This window comes from Apiospora marii (assembly GCF_038362585.1).
Source record: "Apiospora marii strain CBS 49790 chromosome Unknown utg000001l_segment0_segment0, whole genome shotgun sequence".
Classification (NCBI taxonomy): Eukaryota; Fungi; Ascomycota; class Sordariomycetes; order Amphisphaeriales; family Apiosporaceae; genus Apiospora; species Apiospora marii.
In genome coordinates this window covers 2,525,796-2,543,727 of record NW_027117372.1, presented here as the reverse complement: position 1 = coordinate 2,543,727, position 17,932 = coordinate 2,525,796, and the positions used below count along the sequence as shown (strand labels likewise).

At 53.8% G+C, this 17,932-nt stretch overlaps 8 protein-coding genes across 8 annotated transcripts; 5 read left to right on the top strand and 3 right to left on the bottom strand.

Annotated features, from left to right (window-relative positions):
* Window positions 1–378: 378 nt before the first annotated feature.
* On the top strand, window positions 379–2,361 carry PG985_000833 (uncharacterized protein; the record flags this gene model as incomplete). Its single annotated transcript, XM_066820602.1, has 4 exons — window positions 379–412; window positions 467–1,072; window positions 1,145–1,219; window positions 1,268–2,361. 4 exons carry the CDS (start codon window positions 379–381, stop codon window positions 2,359–2,361), a joined length of 1,809 nt encoding a protein of 602 aa, XP_066691481.1.
* A 740-nt stretch (window positions 2,362–3,101) lies between these two features.
* PG985_000832 (uncharacterized protein) lies at window positions 3,102–3,960 on the top strand (the record flags this gene model as incomplete). Its single annotated transcript, XM_066820601.1, has 2 exons — window positions 3,102–3,104; window positions 3,163–3,960. The coding sequence occupies 2 exons, from the start codon at window positions 3,102–3,104 to the stop codon at window positions 3,958–3,960; spliced, it is 801 nt and encodes a 266-aa protein (XP_066691480.1).
* Window positions 3,961–5,723: 1,763 nt separating this feature from the next.
* Window positions 5,724–7,236, top strand: PG985_000831 (uncharacterized protein; the record flags this gene model as incomplete). The annotated part of the gene is made up of 2 exons (XM_066820600.1): window positions 5,724–6,283; window positions 6,357–7,236. The coding sequence occupies 2 exons, from the start codon at window positions 5,724–5,726 to the stop codon at window positions 7,234–7,236; spliced, it is 1,440 nt and encodes a 479-aa protein (XP_066691479.1).
* A 380-nt stretch (window positions 7,237–7,616) lies between these two features.
* On the bottom strand, window positions 7,617–8,130 carry PG985_000830 (pre-mRNA splicing factor ini1; the record flags this gene model as incomplete). Its single annotated transcript, XM_066820599.1, has 3 exons — window positions 7,617–7,655; window positions 7,769–8,042; window positions 8,114–8,130. The coding sequence occupies 3 exons, from the start codon at window positions 8,128–8,130 to the stop codon at window positions 7,617–7,619; spliced, it is 330 nt and encodes a 109-aa protein (XP_066691478.1).
* A 525-nt stretch (window positions 8,131–8,655) lies between these two features.
* On the top strand, window positions 8,656–9,866 carry PG985_000829 (uncharacterized protein; the record flags this gene model as incomplete). Its single annotated transcript, XM_066820598.1, has 4 exons — window positions 8,656–8,675; window positions 8,745–9,219; window positions 9,303–9,371; window positions 9,441–9,866. 4 exons carry the CDS (start codon window positions 8,656–8,658, stop codon window positions 9,864–9,866), a joined length of 990 nt encoding a protein of 329 aa, XP_066691477.1.
* Window positions 9,867–10,821: 955 nt separating this feature from the next.
* PG985_000828 (uncharacterized protein) lies at window positions 10,822–11,677 on the top strand (the record flags this gene model as incomplete). The annotated part of the gene is made up of 2 exons (XM_066820597.1): window positions 10,822–11,253; window positions 11,330–11,677. The coding sequence occupies 2 exons, from the start codon at window positions 10,822–10,824 to the stop codon at window positions 11,675–11,677; spliced, it is 780 nt and encodes a 259-aa protein (XP_066691476.1).
* Window positions 11,678–12,684: 1,007 nt separating this feature from the next.
* PG985_000827 (uncharacterized protein) lies at window positions 12,685–13,320 on the bottom strand (the record flags this gene model as incomplete). Its single annotated transcript, XM_066820596.1, has 1 exon — window positions 12,685–13,320. One exon carries the CDS (start codon window positions 13,318–13,320, stop codon window positions 12,685–12,687), a length of 636 nt encoding a protein of 211 aa, XP_066691475.1.
* Window positions 13,321–14,319: 999 nt separating this feature from the next.
* PG985_000826 (cell wall protein) lies at window positions 14,320–16,563 on the bottom strand (the record flags this gene model as incomplete). Its single annotated transcript, XM_066820595.1, has 1 exon — window positions 14,320–16,563. One exon carries the CDS (start codon window positions 16,561–16,563, stop codon window positions 14,320–14,322), a length of 2,244 nt encoding a protein of 747 aa, XP_066691474.1.
* Between the last annotated feature and the right edge of the window lie 1,369 nt (window positions 16,564–17,932).

Below are 17,932 nucleotides of genomic sequence, written 5' to 3'. Positions count from 1 at the left end.
ATTCAGTGCAGCACTGTGATTCCAATATGCAATTGCTTAGTAAACTATACGGGTTATCTCGATTTATATGGATTTGGTCATGATGACGTAGGGTGAGTATATCAGTGGACCGAACATTAGAGACTTGCATATTAGGGATGTACAGGCAAAAAGCAAATGTAGAATCAACAACCCTCGCCAATTGTTTTGTTTCCGTGCCGTGATATTATCCGGGGTGGTTGCACGAAGTGGGGACCGCCTATCCCTTTCGTCAGCTTACTCTGCAGGTCGATTTCTCACGTCAGCACAACCCCAACTCCCGCTCGCACCTCAAAACCGAAAACCCAATCGTTTCTTTCCCGTGAAGAGCGTGGCTGCTTACACAAGTAACCTTAAATCATGGAGGAGTACGACTGTGTCGTTATAGGGGCCGGTAATCATCACTGAATTCAATCCAACGTCAATGGTAATGCTGACGCATTGAAAGGCTGGTATGGGCTGGCCGCCGCTAAGCAGTACCACTGCACCCAGCCCGAGGGTTCGCTGGCGATCTTCGACTCCCAAGCGTCTCTGGGTGGTACCTGGGCCGACGAGCGCTTGTACCCTGGCCTCAAGACGAACAACCTCCTGGGAACATTGGAGTACCCCGACTTTCCCATGGACACGGCCACTTTCGGTGTCGAGTCGGGCCAGCACATCCCCGCTTCAGTCGTCAACAGGTACCTCAAGGCGTATGCGGAGGAGTTCGGCATCGCAGATCGTATCCGCCTTCAGACCAAGGTCCAGTCGGCCGAGCACCACGACAATACTGGAGGCTGGACTCTCTCGTTGGAAGATGCGAGCGGCAGCAGCTTCAGCGTCAGGGCGCGGAGGCTAATCATCGCCACTGGCCTCACTTCGGACCCCTTCCTGCCCCATTTCGAAGGCCAGGAAAACTACGGCGGCAAGATATTCCACGGCAAATACTTCAAGCAGAACAGCGAGACCTTACATACCGCCAAGAATGTCACTGTTTTTGGTGGAACCAAATTTGCCTGGGATGCGGTCTACGCTTATGCCACTGCTGGGGTCGCTGTCGACTGGGTCATACGATGTATGTTTATTCCATTCGATGACTATTCTGTTGGCGTAACTGTATAAACTGTACTAACCAAACCGGCGCCAGCATCTGGACATGGCCCTTGCTGGGTAGCACCCTCTTATGTGACACCCTTTAAGAAGTGGATCGAGAAGCTTGCGAGTAGGTTCAGGTGTTTATTACATTGGTCTCAGTGCTAACAAGTCATAGATACCCGTTTTCTGACCTGGTTCAGTCCCTGCATTTGGGGCTGGGCGGATGGCTACAGCCCTATCCGGCAACTTCTTCACGGCACCTTCATCGGGCGTGTCATTGTGGACGCTTTCTGGAAGATACTCGGGAATGACGCATTGACCCTGATGAAGTTCGACTCTCACCCCGAAACGGCCAAGCTCAAGCCTTGGACGGAAGCCATGTTCACCGGAGCCAGCTTCAGTATCCTCAACTACGACACAGATTTCCTGGACCTCGTCCGAAGCGGGAAAGTCCGGGTCCACATTAGCGATATCACCAAGCTGAGCCCCGGAAAAATCCACTTGTCAGACGCGACGATACTTAATTCCGACGTTCTTCTCGCCAACACCGGCTGGAAGCATGTACCGGCGCTCAAGTTTCTGCCCGAGGGCATCGAGAAGGAGCTGGGCTTACCCCACACTCCGACGGAGCATGCCCTCCAGCAGGAAGACCTGGCCAATCAAGAGACGCTTCTCAAAAGGGCCGACGACGAAATTCTCGCTCAGTTCCCGCGACTCAGGAAACAGCCTGTCTGGAACAGATACTACGTGCCCCTCACGGACCAAAAGGGCATCGATAGCGACGATGCCGTCACGCCGTGCAGACCCCTAACGCCGTACATGCTGCACCACTTTGTAGTCCCTCCCTCGGAGCGGTTCCTGCGCAACCGCGACGTGGCGTTTACGGGCATCATCTCCAACTTCAGCAACGCCATCACCGCGCACCTGCAGGGCCTGTGGATCAGCGCCTACTTCGCCGGATCCCTGGCGCAGGACCCGGCGGCGGCGTGCGCGGCCGACGGCAAGGAGGGGCTCGAGGAGCTGCGCTACAAGACGGTCCTGTATAACCGCTTTGGAAGGTGGCGCTACCCGACCGACTGGGGCAGTAAGAACCCCAACTTCATTTTTGATGCGGTGCCGTACCTCGACCTGCTGCTGCGCGACTTGGGGCTGCCGGCGCACAGGAAGAAGGGGTTCCTGGCCGAATGGACGGATCCGTATGGTCCGGAGGATTACCGGGATGTCAATGAGGAGTGGCAGAGCAAGTACGGCAAGATCAAGAGTATTTGATTCCATTGACTCTATCTTGTATTGGAGTGATGATCGCCAGGCCATTCCCTTCTTCAATCGGTATTTTACTAACAGGAAAGCTTATTGGATTATAAGAGTTATATTGAATGGGATAACCATTATGACAATAGCATCAAGTAGTTCCTGTTATGTACAGTGTACTCTCTGGTGGAAGGAACACTTTTGCCACTAATGGGATAACTGTAGGGCAACCCCATTATAGGGTTAATGCGAGTATCCTGTCGTTGTGGGCCTTGTGACTAGATAGACCAAGCTTCAATCAACTTCTATCTCGACCATACATTGTGTTACCGTACAATAACTGTGAAAAACCACGGCAAGAAACTGCCCACGGAGGGAATCAGCAGACTAATTAGACCATCCCGTTTCAATGTTCGTTCAATATGAACACATCCGATAGGACTCAGGTATAGAATAGTTCGCGAATTGGTCCTGTACAAGTACTTGGTGGTGCTTATCTTGGATAACAAGCTTTTTTCCGTTCACGGTTTGACATAAACGAAAGCGTTGGATTGTGTCGTAATCTAAGAGCCAATGGTCCAGAATGAACCAGAACGTACTTGCACCGTTCTTTATTTTCAGGCTTTCCAGATTTTTACAAAAACACATTTGTCTATTTCCGTTGCTCTAGAATAAATTTGCCAACACAGACGCAACCCCTCTGAACACCAATAACTGGTCGAGTACTAGACCTGGACTACCACGGCTGTCCTCCCAAAATGGTATAGTGTCCCTCTCCAGCATCTCAATACACTGACTAAATAGCTAACAATTAAACAGGAATCATTCAAGGCGATTGTGGATTTCCAGCCCCGCCGGCTCGAGCGCGTGGGGGGTGTCATCACGGCTATCAGCCTGGCGGGTGCAATCCTGCCCGACCCTCAGCCGGACCCCGAGTTCGATGAACAGATGAATCAGGTGCTGGCCAAGCTTGGACTACCATTAATGCCGGTGGAGGTCGCCGTCGCCAGAGAGGGGGGCCGGCTCTATGAGCTCTTCAACAACGGACCTATCCGCTATGCCCGAATTACCCTGGGAGTGGTGGCGCCGGCAACCCTGTGCTTCTCGCTCTTGTCCCGCGAGAGGAAGCGGGCGATCGTCAGTCCGCAGTTGTGGCGATATCTCCTTGCCGACCTGGCGCCCAAGGCTGTCAAGGGCTACGTCTCGATCCTCCTGCCCCAGCTTGCCGCCGCGGCGTTTAACCACTTCCTTTTGCCGCGTGCTCTGGGGCCAGACCCACTCAAGGCCGGTCGGAGCGTTCGTGACATACTACTCTACGGCACGCTGGGATCGGTGGCGACGCTCTTTCTGCACTACTGGCGCCCCGGCAACCACGCCCTTGTCCGAGGCATGCCGTCCGGCGTCCTGGGCCTCCGTTTCTTTTCCGGATTTTCTCGGCAGCTCCACCCTCGTTTCTGGATGTTTTTCGACATCGCCGCGGGCGGTCCTTTCTTCAAGCTGGCTTGGTGTCTTCTCTTTGGGCCACGGAACTGGCTTCCTAGGTTTGTCTTTCAGTGCGCGCAGGCTTTCGTTACGGCCGGTGCCGCGACTCGCCTCGAGCGAGCCCTTCGCGGCTAGAGACGTACCAGTGCCTAGGAAAAATGAGATCGCACGTCTGGCTTTCCAATGTGGCCATGTTTAATTTGGTAGCTTCCCACTCAAGGTGCTCCACCATGGATCAATCCTAATGCTCGCTTCTGAAAGCCAAACCAGCAGTCGTGGCAATGCGACCGCAACGGCCATCTTGAGTTTATATGACAAACACTTTACTTCGGGATGTACAGGACACTATGATGACCGTTATCTTAGTTTCGAATTGGTTGATCAGTTATGTTGCCAATGTCCTTGTCGATTTTTAACCCCCTGTCCATGAGGGAGGAGGTACGTCAAAGTGGGTTGTTGCATCGATTTATTAGGGATAATTAAAACACCAAAACGGTCCGAATCTCCTTCCGATGTGAGTTTAAAAGGAACGACATCTGTAGTAGCAAGCGATTGTCGATAGCAGATTTTCCCCAAACGTCACGCGCGAATGGCATGTTGTTTTATTAGCTTCTAATGCACTTAAAGATTGGCGGTTCAGTACTTGATATGAATCCAACACCGGACAATAGGGAGTGTCGTCGCCAAATACTTCATCGCTTAGTAAAGTTCATATCTATCAAATGGCTCCTTGTCGCTATGGAACTGATCTGTCCAGATATTGTACTGTTGTAAGGAATACCTGGGTGTAAATGGGGCGCGCCTAGCGGCGCATGCCTTAACGGTCAGGGGCTAGTTCATGCCAATCCGTTCGTTCCTTTGAACACCTATCAACAGGTCCTTAATGGCAGGGTTCTCCGCGAAGATTGCCATGATCCCAGGCAACTCAAATCGATTTGGCTATTATTTCCGGATTTATCATGCGCGCTGCGATACGAGTGTGCTGTGCTGCAAGCGCTTCATTTCCTTCCAGTCATCTGACACGCTTCTTGTCAACAAGCATACACATACACGGGTTGGCGCTCAAGGCCAGTGCGGCTGACATGGCTCCTTCGTCACTGTGGCAATTGTCAAAATAACCGTTTGTGTAAGTTAAGTAGGCCTAGTAGTAAACACGCCTGGTGGTCGTTTGGTCGGCTGGCGACGGCGGCTTAAAAGGGGTCTGTCAGTAAGTATGCAACGAGTCGCTGAGCTCGGAGGTCCCGCCTATTTTCACAGGCCAATCCCCTATCGTCACTGCGGGGCAGCTGACTCGATTGGAAATTGGGGTCAGGCAATGAGCACGGCCTTTTGGGACCATTTCCGGGGCATCGGTGCAAGCAACTAAGCTAGGAAGCTAGTGGCCCTTGGCCTTGAGCGCAGGCCAACCGGTCCACCTACGACCCGACAAGCCGAGGCAAAAAATGCCTGGAAAAAAGAGGACGTAGGACGGGACGGGCTTTGCCCACTAGAAACTGCCCGGGGGGCTACCAATTGCGTCGAGGAATCAGCCGGCTAACTGCCCAGACCGCAGTTTAAACATTCCACATGACAGCCTGCCATGTGGTCGGGCAAACCTCGAACCTCAACCGTCCTTCCTTAGTCAACAGAAGCAACCGAACCTAAACTCAACTCAACCATAACAAACCACCACATGGATTGATAATTGACACCAGGATCACGGAAGCCCTCTTTCTGTTTCCGCCCTTACCCCCTAATACGCTCTGCTTGACCTCGTCTACTCTTCCTATCTCGTTGCCAGATTGATATGTATAATCCACGCCAACCAATGACTGTAATTTGATGAACACCGGCAGCCAACCAGCACCAACAACGAAAATAACGGTCCAATTCGCGACTTGTTCACCACCACCGTCGTCATGGCCTCCAGTAATCACAACAGCGACGCCTATACGGCCACCCTCAGTCCTACGAGCTCCCTCTCCGTCTCTATACCTAACAGCAACAACAACAACAACATGTTCGGCTCGCATCATTCGCAGCTAATGTCTTCGTCAATCTCCTCCCTGTCGTCGCCGACGACCGCCGCGCGCCAGTCCTCGTCGCACATCTCCAAGACGTACCGCCAGTCCTCCCAGCTCTTCCTCACGCGTCGCATGCCCGAGGCGCTGTCGACCATCCTCCCTCTCGTCACGCCCCCCGCTGGCTTAGGGGAAACCGCCGAAACCAGTGCCGAGAACGAGCCGGCTCCCATCGCTCAGGCCAGTCGCACGACCCGCATCAAGGTGTGGAGCCTGTATCTGACGATACTCAATGGGATCCTGGAGCTCGAGCCCGATGAGGGCAAGGACTCATTCGGCACCCAGGAATACCGCGCCCTGTGCAGTAAGGTACGCGACGGCGAAATCTGGGAGGAGGTCGTCCGCAATGGCTACCACGGCATCGAGGGCAACGTGGACTCGGACGTCGTCATCAACCTGTAAGTTGCTATTGCAATGTTGGACTGCGACTCTTGCTTAGCTGGATTTTGACCGAACTGACACGCGCGACAGAGCCACTTTACTTTTGGCGCACGCCCGCACCCAAACCCTCAATCAGAAACGACTAGAGACCTATCTGGCAGCGTCCCAAGAGCCGAACCTGGACCTGGCACAGCGGCTAGAAGCGACGCAATCATCCGCATCTTCCTCTAAACATCGAAGGTCGGCATCCAAGTCCAAGGCTACAAGCGGCGCCGACACGCCGCGGGATCTCAACGCGCGAGTTAAGATTCTCGAGCTGTACACATTACACGTGCTGCTGAGGAATAACGAGTGGGATTACGCCCGTGAGTTCATCAGTGTATCGTCAGTCTTGGACGAAGAGCGACGCGACGCGTTTCTGCAGGCCCTGCAGAGTCTACAGGAAGACCAGCAGGAGCAGGAGCGAAACGAACAAGAGGAAAAAGAGCGACAGGATGAGCAACTCCGCAAAGACTTGGAGGAGGCGAAGAGACTGCGGTCCGAGAATGAAAACCGGGAACGGAAACGGCTGGAAGAGGAGAGGGCCCGGCGTGAGGGCAGCGAGGTTGATTACGGCATCGAGAAGACGCCCGGCTCCGCCAACGGGTCGAGCAAAGGGCGGCGCACGACGAGGGAGAACCCATCTGCGTTATCGAAACCAAAGGCCCCCAAGGGCAAGCCTGCGGGCCCGCCGAGCATGAGCGCGCGGGCGTCGATGATCCTGTCGAACCTGCGCGTCGTCCTCGAGCAGATTGGATCGCAGTTCAAGACCAATCCGATGTTGCTCATGCGGTTCATGGCCTTTATAATTGGCATCCTCGTGATGTTTGGAAACCAGCGCGTGCGGGAGCGCATCAGTCGCATTTTGGGTTCTGGTTGGAATAAGCTCAAGGCGACGGCGGGCATGGGTGTCAAGGTCAGCTACATCTAAGCTGGCCGCCGCCGTGATTAATGAATGGGCTTATGATTTTGCATATAACTTCTTCACTATGTACAATACTAATTGCTACGGGAGGATTGGGAGGTCACGCAAGGCGCACGGCGTCACGAGTTTATGTATCTGTTTCAGCAGTCTATAGCGAGACAAAAAAACAAGTTTGATTTTGCCAAGTATAGGTATATAATGTGTGTACTGCACCGAGTTGCTGGGTATCGACACTTCAAACCAAAAACCTCTGAACGCCCTGTAAATGCAATATTCCAAATTCTTTTGCTCGTTCTGTGATAAATTTGCTGATGCTTCGCCCCTTTCCATATACAATGCCCACTTCAACGTCAAGCCATCGCGCCCATACCCGGGCCACACGGGAACTAATACCCCGTCCGATTCGTTTTCTTTTGGTAAAACAACTGCGAGAAGAGAAGACGGTTAGCTTTCTGCCGAAATAATACCAGCAAGTACGCGCCGGAAGGGAAACAGAGGAGGGAGAAGGGAGAGGAACGGATTGCAGGGAAAAACTCACGTCTGTCCGCGAACTACCGAGGTTGATGATCTTGGGGCAGCCGTCGCGGTCCTTTTCGAGGCGGGTGCACTCGAAGCAATAGAAGGCGTCCGAGATGCCCTCGCCGCCGCAGACGACGCACTTGTTCTGGTAGTTGCCGAAGGAGCACTCGTCGCAGATGCGCACGAGCGTCGTCGGCCGCACGTACGAGTCGCACACGGGGCACTTGCCGTCGCACTTGTCGCAGAGGCGCCCGATGGCGACGCCGGACTGCTTGCGGCACATGACCAGATCGCTGCGGGGGCGGATCGTTAGTATGGCGTGGCCAAGATGGGAGATTGAGGGGAAGGCAGCAGGGAGGCTTACGGATGATGGCGCGACATGATGGATTATATTTGAGGAGGCTTTCCGGTTACGGCGGTGTTTATTTTGTTGAACGTCGGTGTGGGAGAACTGAGTCGGAGGGGAGGTTTTTCGTGGGTTATGTGGGTGCTCCGTACGCGAGGTGAAATAGAAGAAGGCGCGCCGGTGTGTTTTGGTGATGATGGATTTCTCAGCCTTGCCACCAAATTCTGGAGTTTTCTTTAGGACTGACGTTGGAGCTTCGGGGTTGCATAGGGCGAGTCAATTGCCAAAGGTGGGGATGGTTGGGGCGGTACCTTGCACAAGTGCCCTTTCATAAAGCGGAGATGGCGCGCAAACGCGCTCGTGCTGGCTTAGTAATGCTCCCCAGCCTTGCGACGACGTCCCTCCATCGGCCGGCAAAGGGAGCGTCTGACCGGTTGAGACAAGTAGCATGTGCTGACAGCGGCCAATCCAAACATTCCCGATTTCTTTGGACGTATTTACCTGATTACAGGCATTTTAGCAGTCGTCGATTAATAGCATTTCGCTGGGAAGGGTTCAAGATGTCGACAGATGACGATGGGTAAGCTCCCCCTTCCAATTCCCATATCCAGCCCCACGCCCGGTCAGGTCACTGACAACCTCTCATTAGCTTGCGCAAAGCCGACGGAGATACCGCTGTCACCACCGACGCGAATATGGAAGATCCCTCGAGCACACAGAAGCGCAAGGCGCCATCACCATCGCCTTCGGAGGCGGCGGCGACCCAGTCCCCCAAGCGCACGCGACGCGAGGACCCCGACGCCGCCGCAGCAGATAGAGGTAGCCGCCGCGGCTCCACCGCCACGCGATCGCCCACCGTGCCCCGGCAGATCTCGCCCGTTGAGCGCCGGTTGAGCGCGTCCACGGAGGACAAGAAACGCGGCAAGCGATTATTCGGCGGTTTGCTGAACACGCTAAGTCAAACCACTACCAACTCGCAGCAGAAGCGACGGCAGGAGATCGAACGACGACAGCAGGAAAAAGCCACCCAGCAGAGGGCCGAGGACAGCAAGTACCGCGAGGTCAAGCTGGCGAGGGTCAGAGAAGTGCGCCAGCGGGAGCAGATCGGCTTCGAGGAACAGGTAGTGAGTTGCACTTTACATTACCATTTACTGGCGAAGCTACGGCGCCGACAGCTCTTTGGACGATTGGCTGATCCGGACGGTAGATGAGAACCCGGCATACCCATTTGGTCGCCATGGCCCGTTTTCTCAGAACGAAAACCGAACCCCATATCGTAAGTCGCAGCCTTCTCTGCCTGTTGTTGCGCCCCCTGCATTGCCGTCATGGCTAATTGAGATCGTAGTATTACCTTCCCTGGGACCTCACCCAACGCCAGGAAGACCTCATCAAGGACCAGGTCCAAGATGCGGAAGACTTGGTCAATCAGGAAACCCGTGAGTTCAAGCAGAAACGAGAGAAACGACAGGCCGAATCCGGCGTAGCCGATGAGCAACTTCCTCTTCCTCCAGGTGATGAGATGGTGATAGAGGACACTTCACATCCCCCAGCATCACCACCATCAGCAGATCAGCCCGAAGAGCAGCAGCAGCAACAACAGACCTCTGTGGGTAGTAAAAGTGACCACGACCCTGACCCCCCAGCACAGCCTGAATCTACTAATGATCATACAACCACACAAGCCAGCAAAGCCGGTGGTGCCCATGCTAAGGAATCGGATGAAGCCGGAGATGTCATGGTGGTAGAAGGCGAAGACACGGTGATTTACTAACGATAAACTGTAATGAAACAAGGCTGACTACCCGGTATTGGTAATCTAAAATTTATACCCTCTCTTGATCTGCGTAGTCTTCCAGTGTTGCAGACGTGCCAAACATGTCAAGGAAATCTCGTGATGCCAATGCGAAGCATTTCAGGGGCAACCAACCCATATGCCTCCTACCTTCCGGGACAGCTCATGCTTCCTCTTTTTCAGTACCCCCCTCCATTAAGTGTTAGGTACCCAGTCCGGCTGGCTGAGAAAACCCCGAGTTATCCAAGAAGGTGACATATACCAGTTGAATTGCCATTCATACACATCTGAAGCCAACTCGGGCCACCTTCTTTTCTTCTATGGCATCGCCGTCGCGCACTTACAGCCTAAGCAGTAGTGGCCTGGGATATGTTATTTCTTGCCTGAGATGCGATCTGTTATGACATGTGAAGGCTATTCAAGGCATAATGTGTGGTGTCGAAAAGATGTAAGGCAGGTTCAAAAGGACAACATGAGGTCGATTGCACACATGACTGCCTTTTACCAAATGTTGTCGATTATCAAAGAACCCCAAACAAATTCCCGAGCTTTGGATGCCGGAAAGATTGGTAGAACAGTCTGGGGTCTTGGTTCCATTGGTAAAGCCTGACGAGAACTTCACATCAACTACACCTACAATCCTCCCCAGCAATGATAGGCTACATTGAATCTGTACTCTGAGCCCATTCTTGTTTCCTCCCAACCTTTTGACGCCATCCATGCGCCTAAATCGCATCATCCACTTCAACAGCAAGTCAGGACGGCATGAGGGACGATACCAGCAACGCTTCACAAGACCAGTCCTTGACTTCACCCCCACAAATCACCAACAAGATCGAAGCGCCACTTCTTCCCCAAGTCCTGTACTATCCATCTTCATTTATTGATAACTCGCTCCACCCCCGAGCACTGGCAATTCGATAAAACAGCAATCATGGACATCCCCTCGAGTCCCCACGACGACGACAACAACCAAACTGCAGACTTTGTCGTCTACGACGACCAGCATGACGACATTCCCGCTCCCTCCTCGGGCCCTTGCATGGTTTGCGGCCGCATCTCCGACTTCCCCTCTCCATTCAAGGAAAACGCATTCGAGTGCGAATTCCTGTGTGGCTGGCCGGTGCCCCGTGACATCCGGGAGCGGCTGCGCCGGGTTAAGGAGCAGGAAGAGCGACGGGATGCCGAATCTCACGGCTACGATGCCGACGATGAGCAGGAAGATGGCGGCCAAGATACATCCGAGGGAACGATTAGTCTCGCTGTAAATGTGAACAACAACAACTTGGGGGATGAGACGGATGGACTCTCCAGTCAGGCGCCTGCTACCCAAAACATTCTAGATCATCACGACGAAGATAGTCCTGTTAATCACCGTGACGCCGGCATGACACCTCCTTGTCACTCTGAGGTCGACAAAGGAACGCCCGGTATCGTCGTAGATGCGGAAGACGTCGACGTATACGGGGAAATGCACAAGACACTCTTTCCCCAACGGCGTTCCTAGTCCGCCTACCCAACCGAAAACACCACCAGGCACCGCCAACAGAGCCCTCGGACACGATGACCTGCAGCTCGCCTCCTCGGGAAAGCGGAAGCCTAAGGACGGCGACGAAAGCAGCAAGGATCGGCCGGCGAAGAAGCAGAAGATTGCGGGCGGGCCAAGCGGGACGGTGTCTAAGGATCCCATGGACTACTTCAGACTCGGGGGTCGTCACAACCTGCTGGGCTTCAAGGCGAAGCCGAGCTTGGCTGATGTGCTGTTTGGCTATCATGGCGATGAGCGTTAGGAGATGAGTTGGCCATGTCTGTACACAGTTGGCGTGATGTGTTATTGATCCCAGGGGTTATCATAACTGGGACGATTGGGGGTCAGGATGGGACGTCCCAGTACCTTTGCTGTATGTTTGATGGGGCACTGTCAACCGCAAGATCTAGGCAGAATCATAGAGTGTTATTGTGCGCAGAAATACATGCTTATGGCCTGGTTCCGAAAATGAAGCTATTGGAATAACCTATGGCCTAATGCCGAACACGAAGTCAATGGAACAATAGTAGCGACAGGCTGTGTTTTTCCTGGATGAGAATGTGCCGAGGGCGTCCAGGAGTAGCCCACCAAGGCAACGCCAACATTGGCAATAGGAGCTCGCCCTGAACGACGATGAGAGATACCAGCAGCCCACTATGTGGTCGTTCTCTAGGCTGCTGTCGCTACCCTTGCTCTTCCCCGCCGATCTCGCCGTCCCCATCGTCTTCCTCATCCTTATCCCGATCGTCCTCTTCATCTTAGGCCTCAACATCAAGATCGCCTTCGATATGTATCCCATCAATCCCCTTTAGGATCAGATCCACATTCTCCCACAATTGCCTTAGCAGTTCTCTCAAGGGACAAGATTGATCTGCCTCACATCGGTGCCTGCAGCCTTTGTGGGCTCGAGAGAACCTTGAAGAAAGCTCCGACAGCGTACAAGTTGAGAATGGGTCAATAGAGGGCCATAGCATGCATGTGGTCAGTACTCCGAAATATTCAGAAATTCTGAAGTCAGCGGTACAGACCCTTTCGTTGAAAATCAATTCGCGATGGCAAGATGAGCACCATTGATGCTCCTCACCCCTGTGCCCGCATGACGTGCATACGTAATGAAGTTTCCTCATCGCGAAAAGTTCTTTTTTCGCCCGAAGACTTCCTTCTGTGATCTGCAGTTCCCTAAGAAGTAGATTGAATTTATCGGCGACCACGGCCGATAGCGCAGCTGCAGCATGTTAGTTAGTGGGCGGGAAATCCCCAAGGCGAAGGTCAGTTACATGTCAGATGTTCTGGAAGTAGATCCATCTTTTCCAACTTTTCCCACGATGATGCAAAGTTGGGAGGGAGGTACATCGCAATTTTGCTGGATATCTTGTAGAACTTGGTGGCTCGAAACAGGTACGCTGCTAGTAGCGTGTATGCGGCCCCGGGCACGTCTGTTGAGGGTCGTACTTGACACCAGTGAGGAATCCAAGGAGCCAACGCCCGGCTGCAGTCGTACTTGTCGCTGAACAATGCGATAGGCACGAGTTTCGTGTGATGCATGAAGAGTGTATCTGCTTTGGGATGGTAGTGAAGGGCACAAAGGACCGTCTCCACCGCGTCCGGGTCGTCGTCATGTAAGGCAATAGTAATCCGACCCTCCTTTCGCAGCTGGTGGCCCTCCTTGAAATTGGGGCCGAGCATTTTGGCGAAGACGGGCGATGCCAGGCTCAGTACCTGGGACGAGGCCCGGAAGCGCCGATCTTCGTCACAACGCGAGCACATGATCGTGATCGTGGCATCCCCCTCGGGGTCTAGCACCATCGTTTCTCGCGCCCCGCAGCACTTTTCGGCGTTTCCATTGCGGCCCTGGCCACTGCTGCCCTGGTCGCTAATTTCTGCGGCTGGCCTCTTCTTTCCCATATCGGCCGAATCAAAGGAGATCGTGCTGCCGGAGAAGGATACGGAACGGTTTCAGAGGAAGGGAGGTTGTAAAGACACCACGCAATGAACAAGGGGATCTGGGGCAAACATGCTCATTGTTCTGTTGTCATTCTACTCCACATGCTCATGTTGTTGGAGATACTTCACTAGTTTGGCCCCGCGGTTACAGAAGGCCACTCGTGAAATCATAATTGAGAATTGTCCAAACTTATTGTCTAGCAGCCAATCGCATCACCTCGAGTCCAGGCGCTCTGTTGCCGTCTCCCCCAACCGTGCGCCAGACGCTTTAGCCTTTGGGGCCCTTCAGATGTAGAGCACCAGGTACATTCTCATTAGATGATGTGTCCCGAGACTCACGAATACACGAGAGGAAATGGAACTACAAGTTATGAATCACGTCGGGTACAAAGACAGCTCATCGCTATGTGTCGCTTCCTCGTAACAAGACTATCGATAAGGATGCTTGGAATATCACGGCGCTGCCACCGGTTCTCTAACCAACCGGCCAACCCGTGCCTACCCCGCGGGCAAAACGACGACGTTGCCTAGTCAGGGTCTTGACTGCCTGTCAGAGCTTATCAATACCCCTTAAATGGACCATCGCCTTCCCATTTGGTTTAGGATTATAATCGACGCCCAAAACACCATCTAGACATCCCCACAGCACTTAGGCTCTCACATTCTGGATCACTGCTATCATCACTGATTGAAAAATAACATCTTGATAACACTTGGAGATGAGTTCCTATCACCACATTCACATCAACTCATGCGAGCGAAGAGTTCGTTGAAGAGAAGCATAGGGGGGTATCATTAGAGCAAGCGTAAGAGCCAGCTTGATATATACAAAATGCTTATGAAATTGGAAATCAGTTGCCAGGCCACATTGGGGGCCATCCTGTGTATTCAAAGGTATCGTTCTACATTACATTAGGAAAAAGGTGTGGTGTGGATTCGGCGGGGCTTTGCCCCTATCTATTAGATGAGGAGCATGGCAGCCACCGCAACACCCGCGGCGACACCCGCAGAGCCTCCGACCGGCTTCGCCGCGCCAGCCGTGACGACAGGCTGGCCGGTGGGGAAGATACCGCCTGTGGCGCCGATGGCTGTCGAATTGGCGCCCCCTGTCACGGCAAACGGCGGCGGCATGGTCACGACAGGTGCCAAGCTGGCAGCCGTAGTAGGTGTCGTAGCGGCGGGTGGAGGTGGTGCCCGAACAGCGGTGTCTATTGGCGGAGCAGCGCTACAGGGAGCAGTCACCGTCATGGTTTGGGGCGGCGGTGGGACGCCAGCCATGGGCTCCTTCACTGTGACGGTATGCGCCGGTGGCGCTACCGCAGCTGGGGCGGAATGGATGACAGTAACAGTCTCGGGGGGAGGCGCGACGCCGGCATGGGACTGGACAATAGTATGGGTAAGGGTCACCGGAGGCGGCGCCATACCAGGATGCGTTTCGACGACCGTGTGGGTAACTGCAGGCGGGGGCATGCCAGCATGAGATTGAACGACAGTGTGGGTGAGGGTAACAGCCGGAGGAGGAGGCGCGACGACGGCGTGGGACTGGACAACGGTGTGGGTGACAGTGACCGGCGGGGCAACCGAACAGCTGCCGACGACGGTGTGAAGCAGCGTTTTGGTCTCAATCATTGTATGGGTCACGGGCTTTTCCATGACGACGTGCGATGTGACCGTTACATGCTCAGCCACGGTCTTGGTATCGTGCACCACCTCTTTCTTGGTCTCAGTAACATGTACGACTTGGGTATTGTTGGAGCCAATCGTCTCGTGGATTTTCTCAGTGACCTTAACGGGGACGGTTTCCTTGATGGTTTTGGCAACGGTGTGAGTGACCACCACCTGGGAGGCGTTCCAACCAAGTGTCTGGGTCAGCGTCTCGGTGATCTTGACAGGGATCGTTTGTTTGACCTTTTCGGTGACCTTGGCAGTCTCGGTCTCCTTCACCTTCTGCGTGACTGTGATGGGCAGCGTGGCGTTGATAGCATTGGTCTGCTTGACCGTCTCTGTCACCTTGACCTTTTCGGTAACCTTCTGAGTGACCTTGATGGGCACGGTAGCGTTTACTGCGACAGTCTGCTTGACCTTCTCGGTAACCTTGACCGGGATGGTCTCCTTGACTTTCTCGGTGATCTTCTGTGTGACTTTGACGGGAATGGTGGCATTGACCGCGACAGTCTGCTTAACGTGCTCCGTTACTTTGACTGGGATAGTCTCCTTGACCTTTTCGGTGACCTTGACAGGTATAGTAGCGTTGACTCGAACCGTCTCCTTGATATGCTCAGTAACCTTGACAGGGACTGTCTCCTTGACCTTCTCAGTGACCTTGATAGGCACGGTGGCATTGATGGCGACGGTCTCCTTAATGTGCTCTGTGACCTTGACAGGAACAGTCTCCTTGACTTTCTCGGTGACCTTCTCGGTAACCTTGACCGTCTCGGTATGGATCACTGTCTTCACAATCTCGCCGGCCTTGGAATCGGCCTTGGTGGTCGTGTGCGCGACTTTGGATTCGGCTGCAGTGCTGGTAACGTGCTCCACCTTCGATGCGGATGTAGAAGCCGTGGTCTTCTCTTCTTTGGCCTTGGATTCGCTGACGACGGAGCTCTTCGCCTTGGATTCGGTAGTGGCAGCTGTGGTGGACGCCGCCGGTGCACAGTGGAATGTGTTGACCAGGTCAAGACCCTTCTTCAGGACGGCGTTGATCACATTGCCAACGGTCTGGGTGGTCGATTGCGATTCCTTGGGACACTTGCCAACGATACCGTCCACCAGCTTCTGGGCTTCCTTGCCGATATCGTTCACGCCGGTCTGGAGGATGGTGCAGAGTTTCGACTGCTCGAGCTCGAGCTTCTTCTTTTGAAAGTTGTCCACCAGTGACTGGCATCCACTTCCGAGATTCGCAATGAGTGGTTGGATGTTCAGGGCGTCCTGGGCAGACATCTGGGTCTTGTCCATAGAGGCGGTACATGATTGTATGGTTTTGACGAGGCTCTGAGTATCTGACTGAATGGCCGTGGCATCCCCCTGAAAAGCGCCGGTCGAGTCGGCTAGCTGGGACACAGCGGCGGTAATCTTGTCCATGCAAGAATTGACTTTAGTAAATGTGCGGGCCTCGAGGATACTGCGGTGAGGATGCATCTCAACGGAGTGCGCGTTGCCGGCAGCCGCCAGGGCAAGAAAAGAAAAGAACGTAGTAACCCTCATGGTGATCAACAGCGAGGCAATGAACGAATGGGAAAAGTTGGTCTAGCCAAAAAAGAATAGGATAAGAAACAAATACAAGCCGGCGCAACTAACGACAGTAGGGTGCGTAAGGAGCGTGAGAAGAAGAGACAGACCGCGGGCGAAGCGAATGGGGCCTGCCATCCTTAAGAGACTCTGGCGGAGGCAGAGCCGCACGCCTTGCTGGGTGATGCTCTCACTATCCACGGCAACCCTTGTACAACACGGATGGCCGGCAGTGGAATCTGGATGGAGCGTGCCAGGCAAGATTCGGACTTAAGCCCGCCGGCCTACCCATGTCACACTGGATTGGGGCGGCATGGCCGTTTGGGTGGCAGTGCACCCTGCCATTGGCATTGGCGGCGTGCTGATGTGGATGAGATTTGTTCTGAAGTCGGTCTTCAAACTCGCAATCTCTCGGCGGGGGTGTTTTCAGGGACACGGAAGCGCACGGCAGGACCACCCCAATACCACCTTGCCAGGCTTGACCTACCGTCTAGGGCTGTCTTAGCATTAAACATAGATGCATCTCAACCCCAGATGCCCCTGCATGACTCAATTGCCAGGCCAATGGGCAGCTCGGTACGACTTGTTGGCCGGCGGTCAAATGGTTCCTGCCAATGTCAATGTCACGCTGAGCAAGGGAAGACTTGGAAGTTGGAACAAATATGGGATGACACCGGTGCGCTAAAGAAGCGCTAAACAAGCAGCATGTCAAACCTGCGTGGGGGACGTTTGCACCGGAAGCCGGCAGAGACACACACACTAAATCAACTGTCAATACGAATCAGCTAAAGCGTGAAGCTGTTCTTCACCTTTCCCCAACTCAAATGTCCAAGTCATCTCAGTGCGACTTTACATGTGTAGCTTGATAGTCAAAACGAACTGCCCGCGCCCGTAGTACTCCTGCAACATAGTACTGGGCGCTGCGCGCCGCAATGCTTGGTGAGGATAGGGAAGAGAGACTTGCACGCTCTGGCCGCCCGAGCGGTCGCTAGCGAGCTGAAAACAGTTGAGCAGCCCCGGTTTTTAAAAGATGCAGGGGTTCGACAAGCGCAGGGATGAAACGGCAACCTGGAGGACGATCAAATCGAAGGGAAGAGAATCAATTCACATTGGAAGCATTTTCATCCCGTTTTGTAGGACCCCAGGTCGTGGCAGGTCCAAAACTGCTCGAATCAGACCTGGCCGTATTGCCAGGGTGACCTTGACTGAAGCAAGCTGTTCTGAAAGCTTGGCATCGACTGCAGTTCAACGGCACTCCTGCACATGAGGACTATGAACCAGCACGTCCTTCTCTGACTCTATGGATTGAATAAATGACACAGACAATTGGGCCGCAGAACCCCAT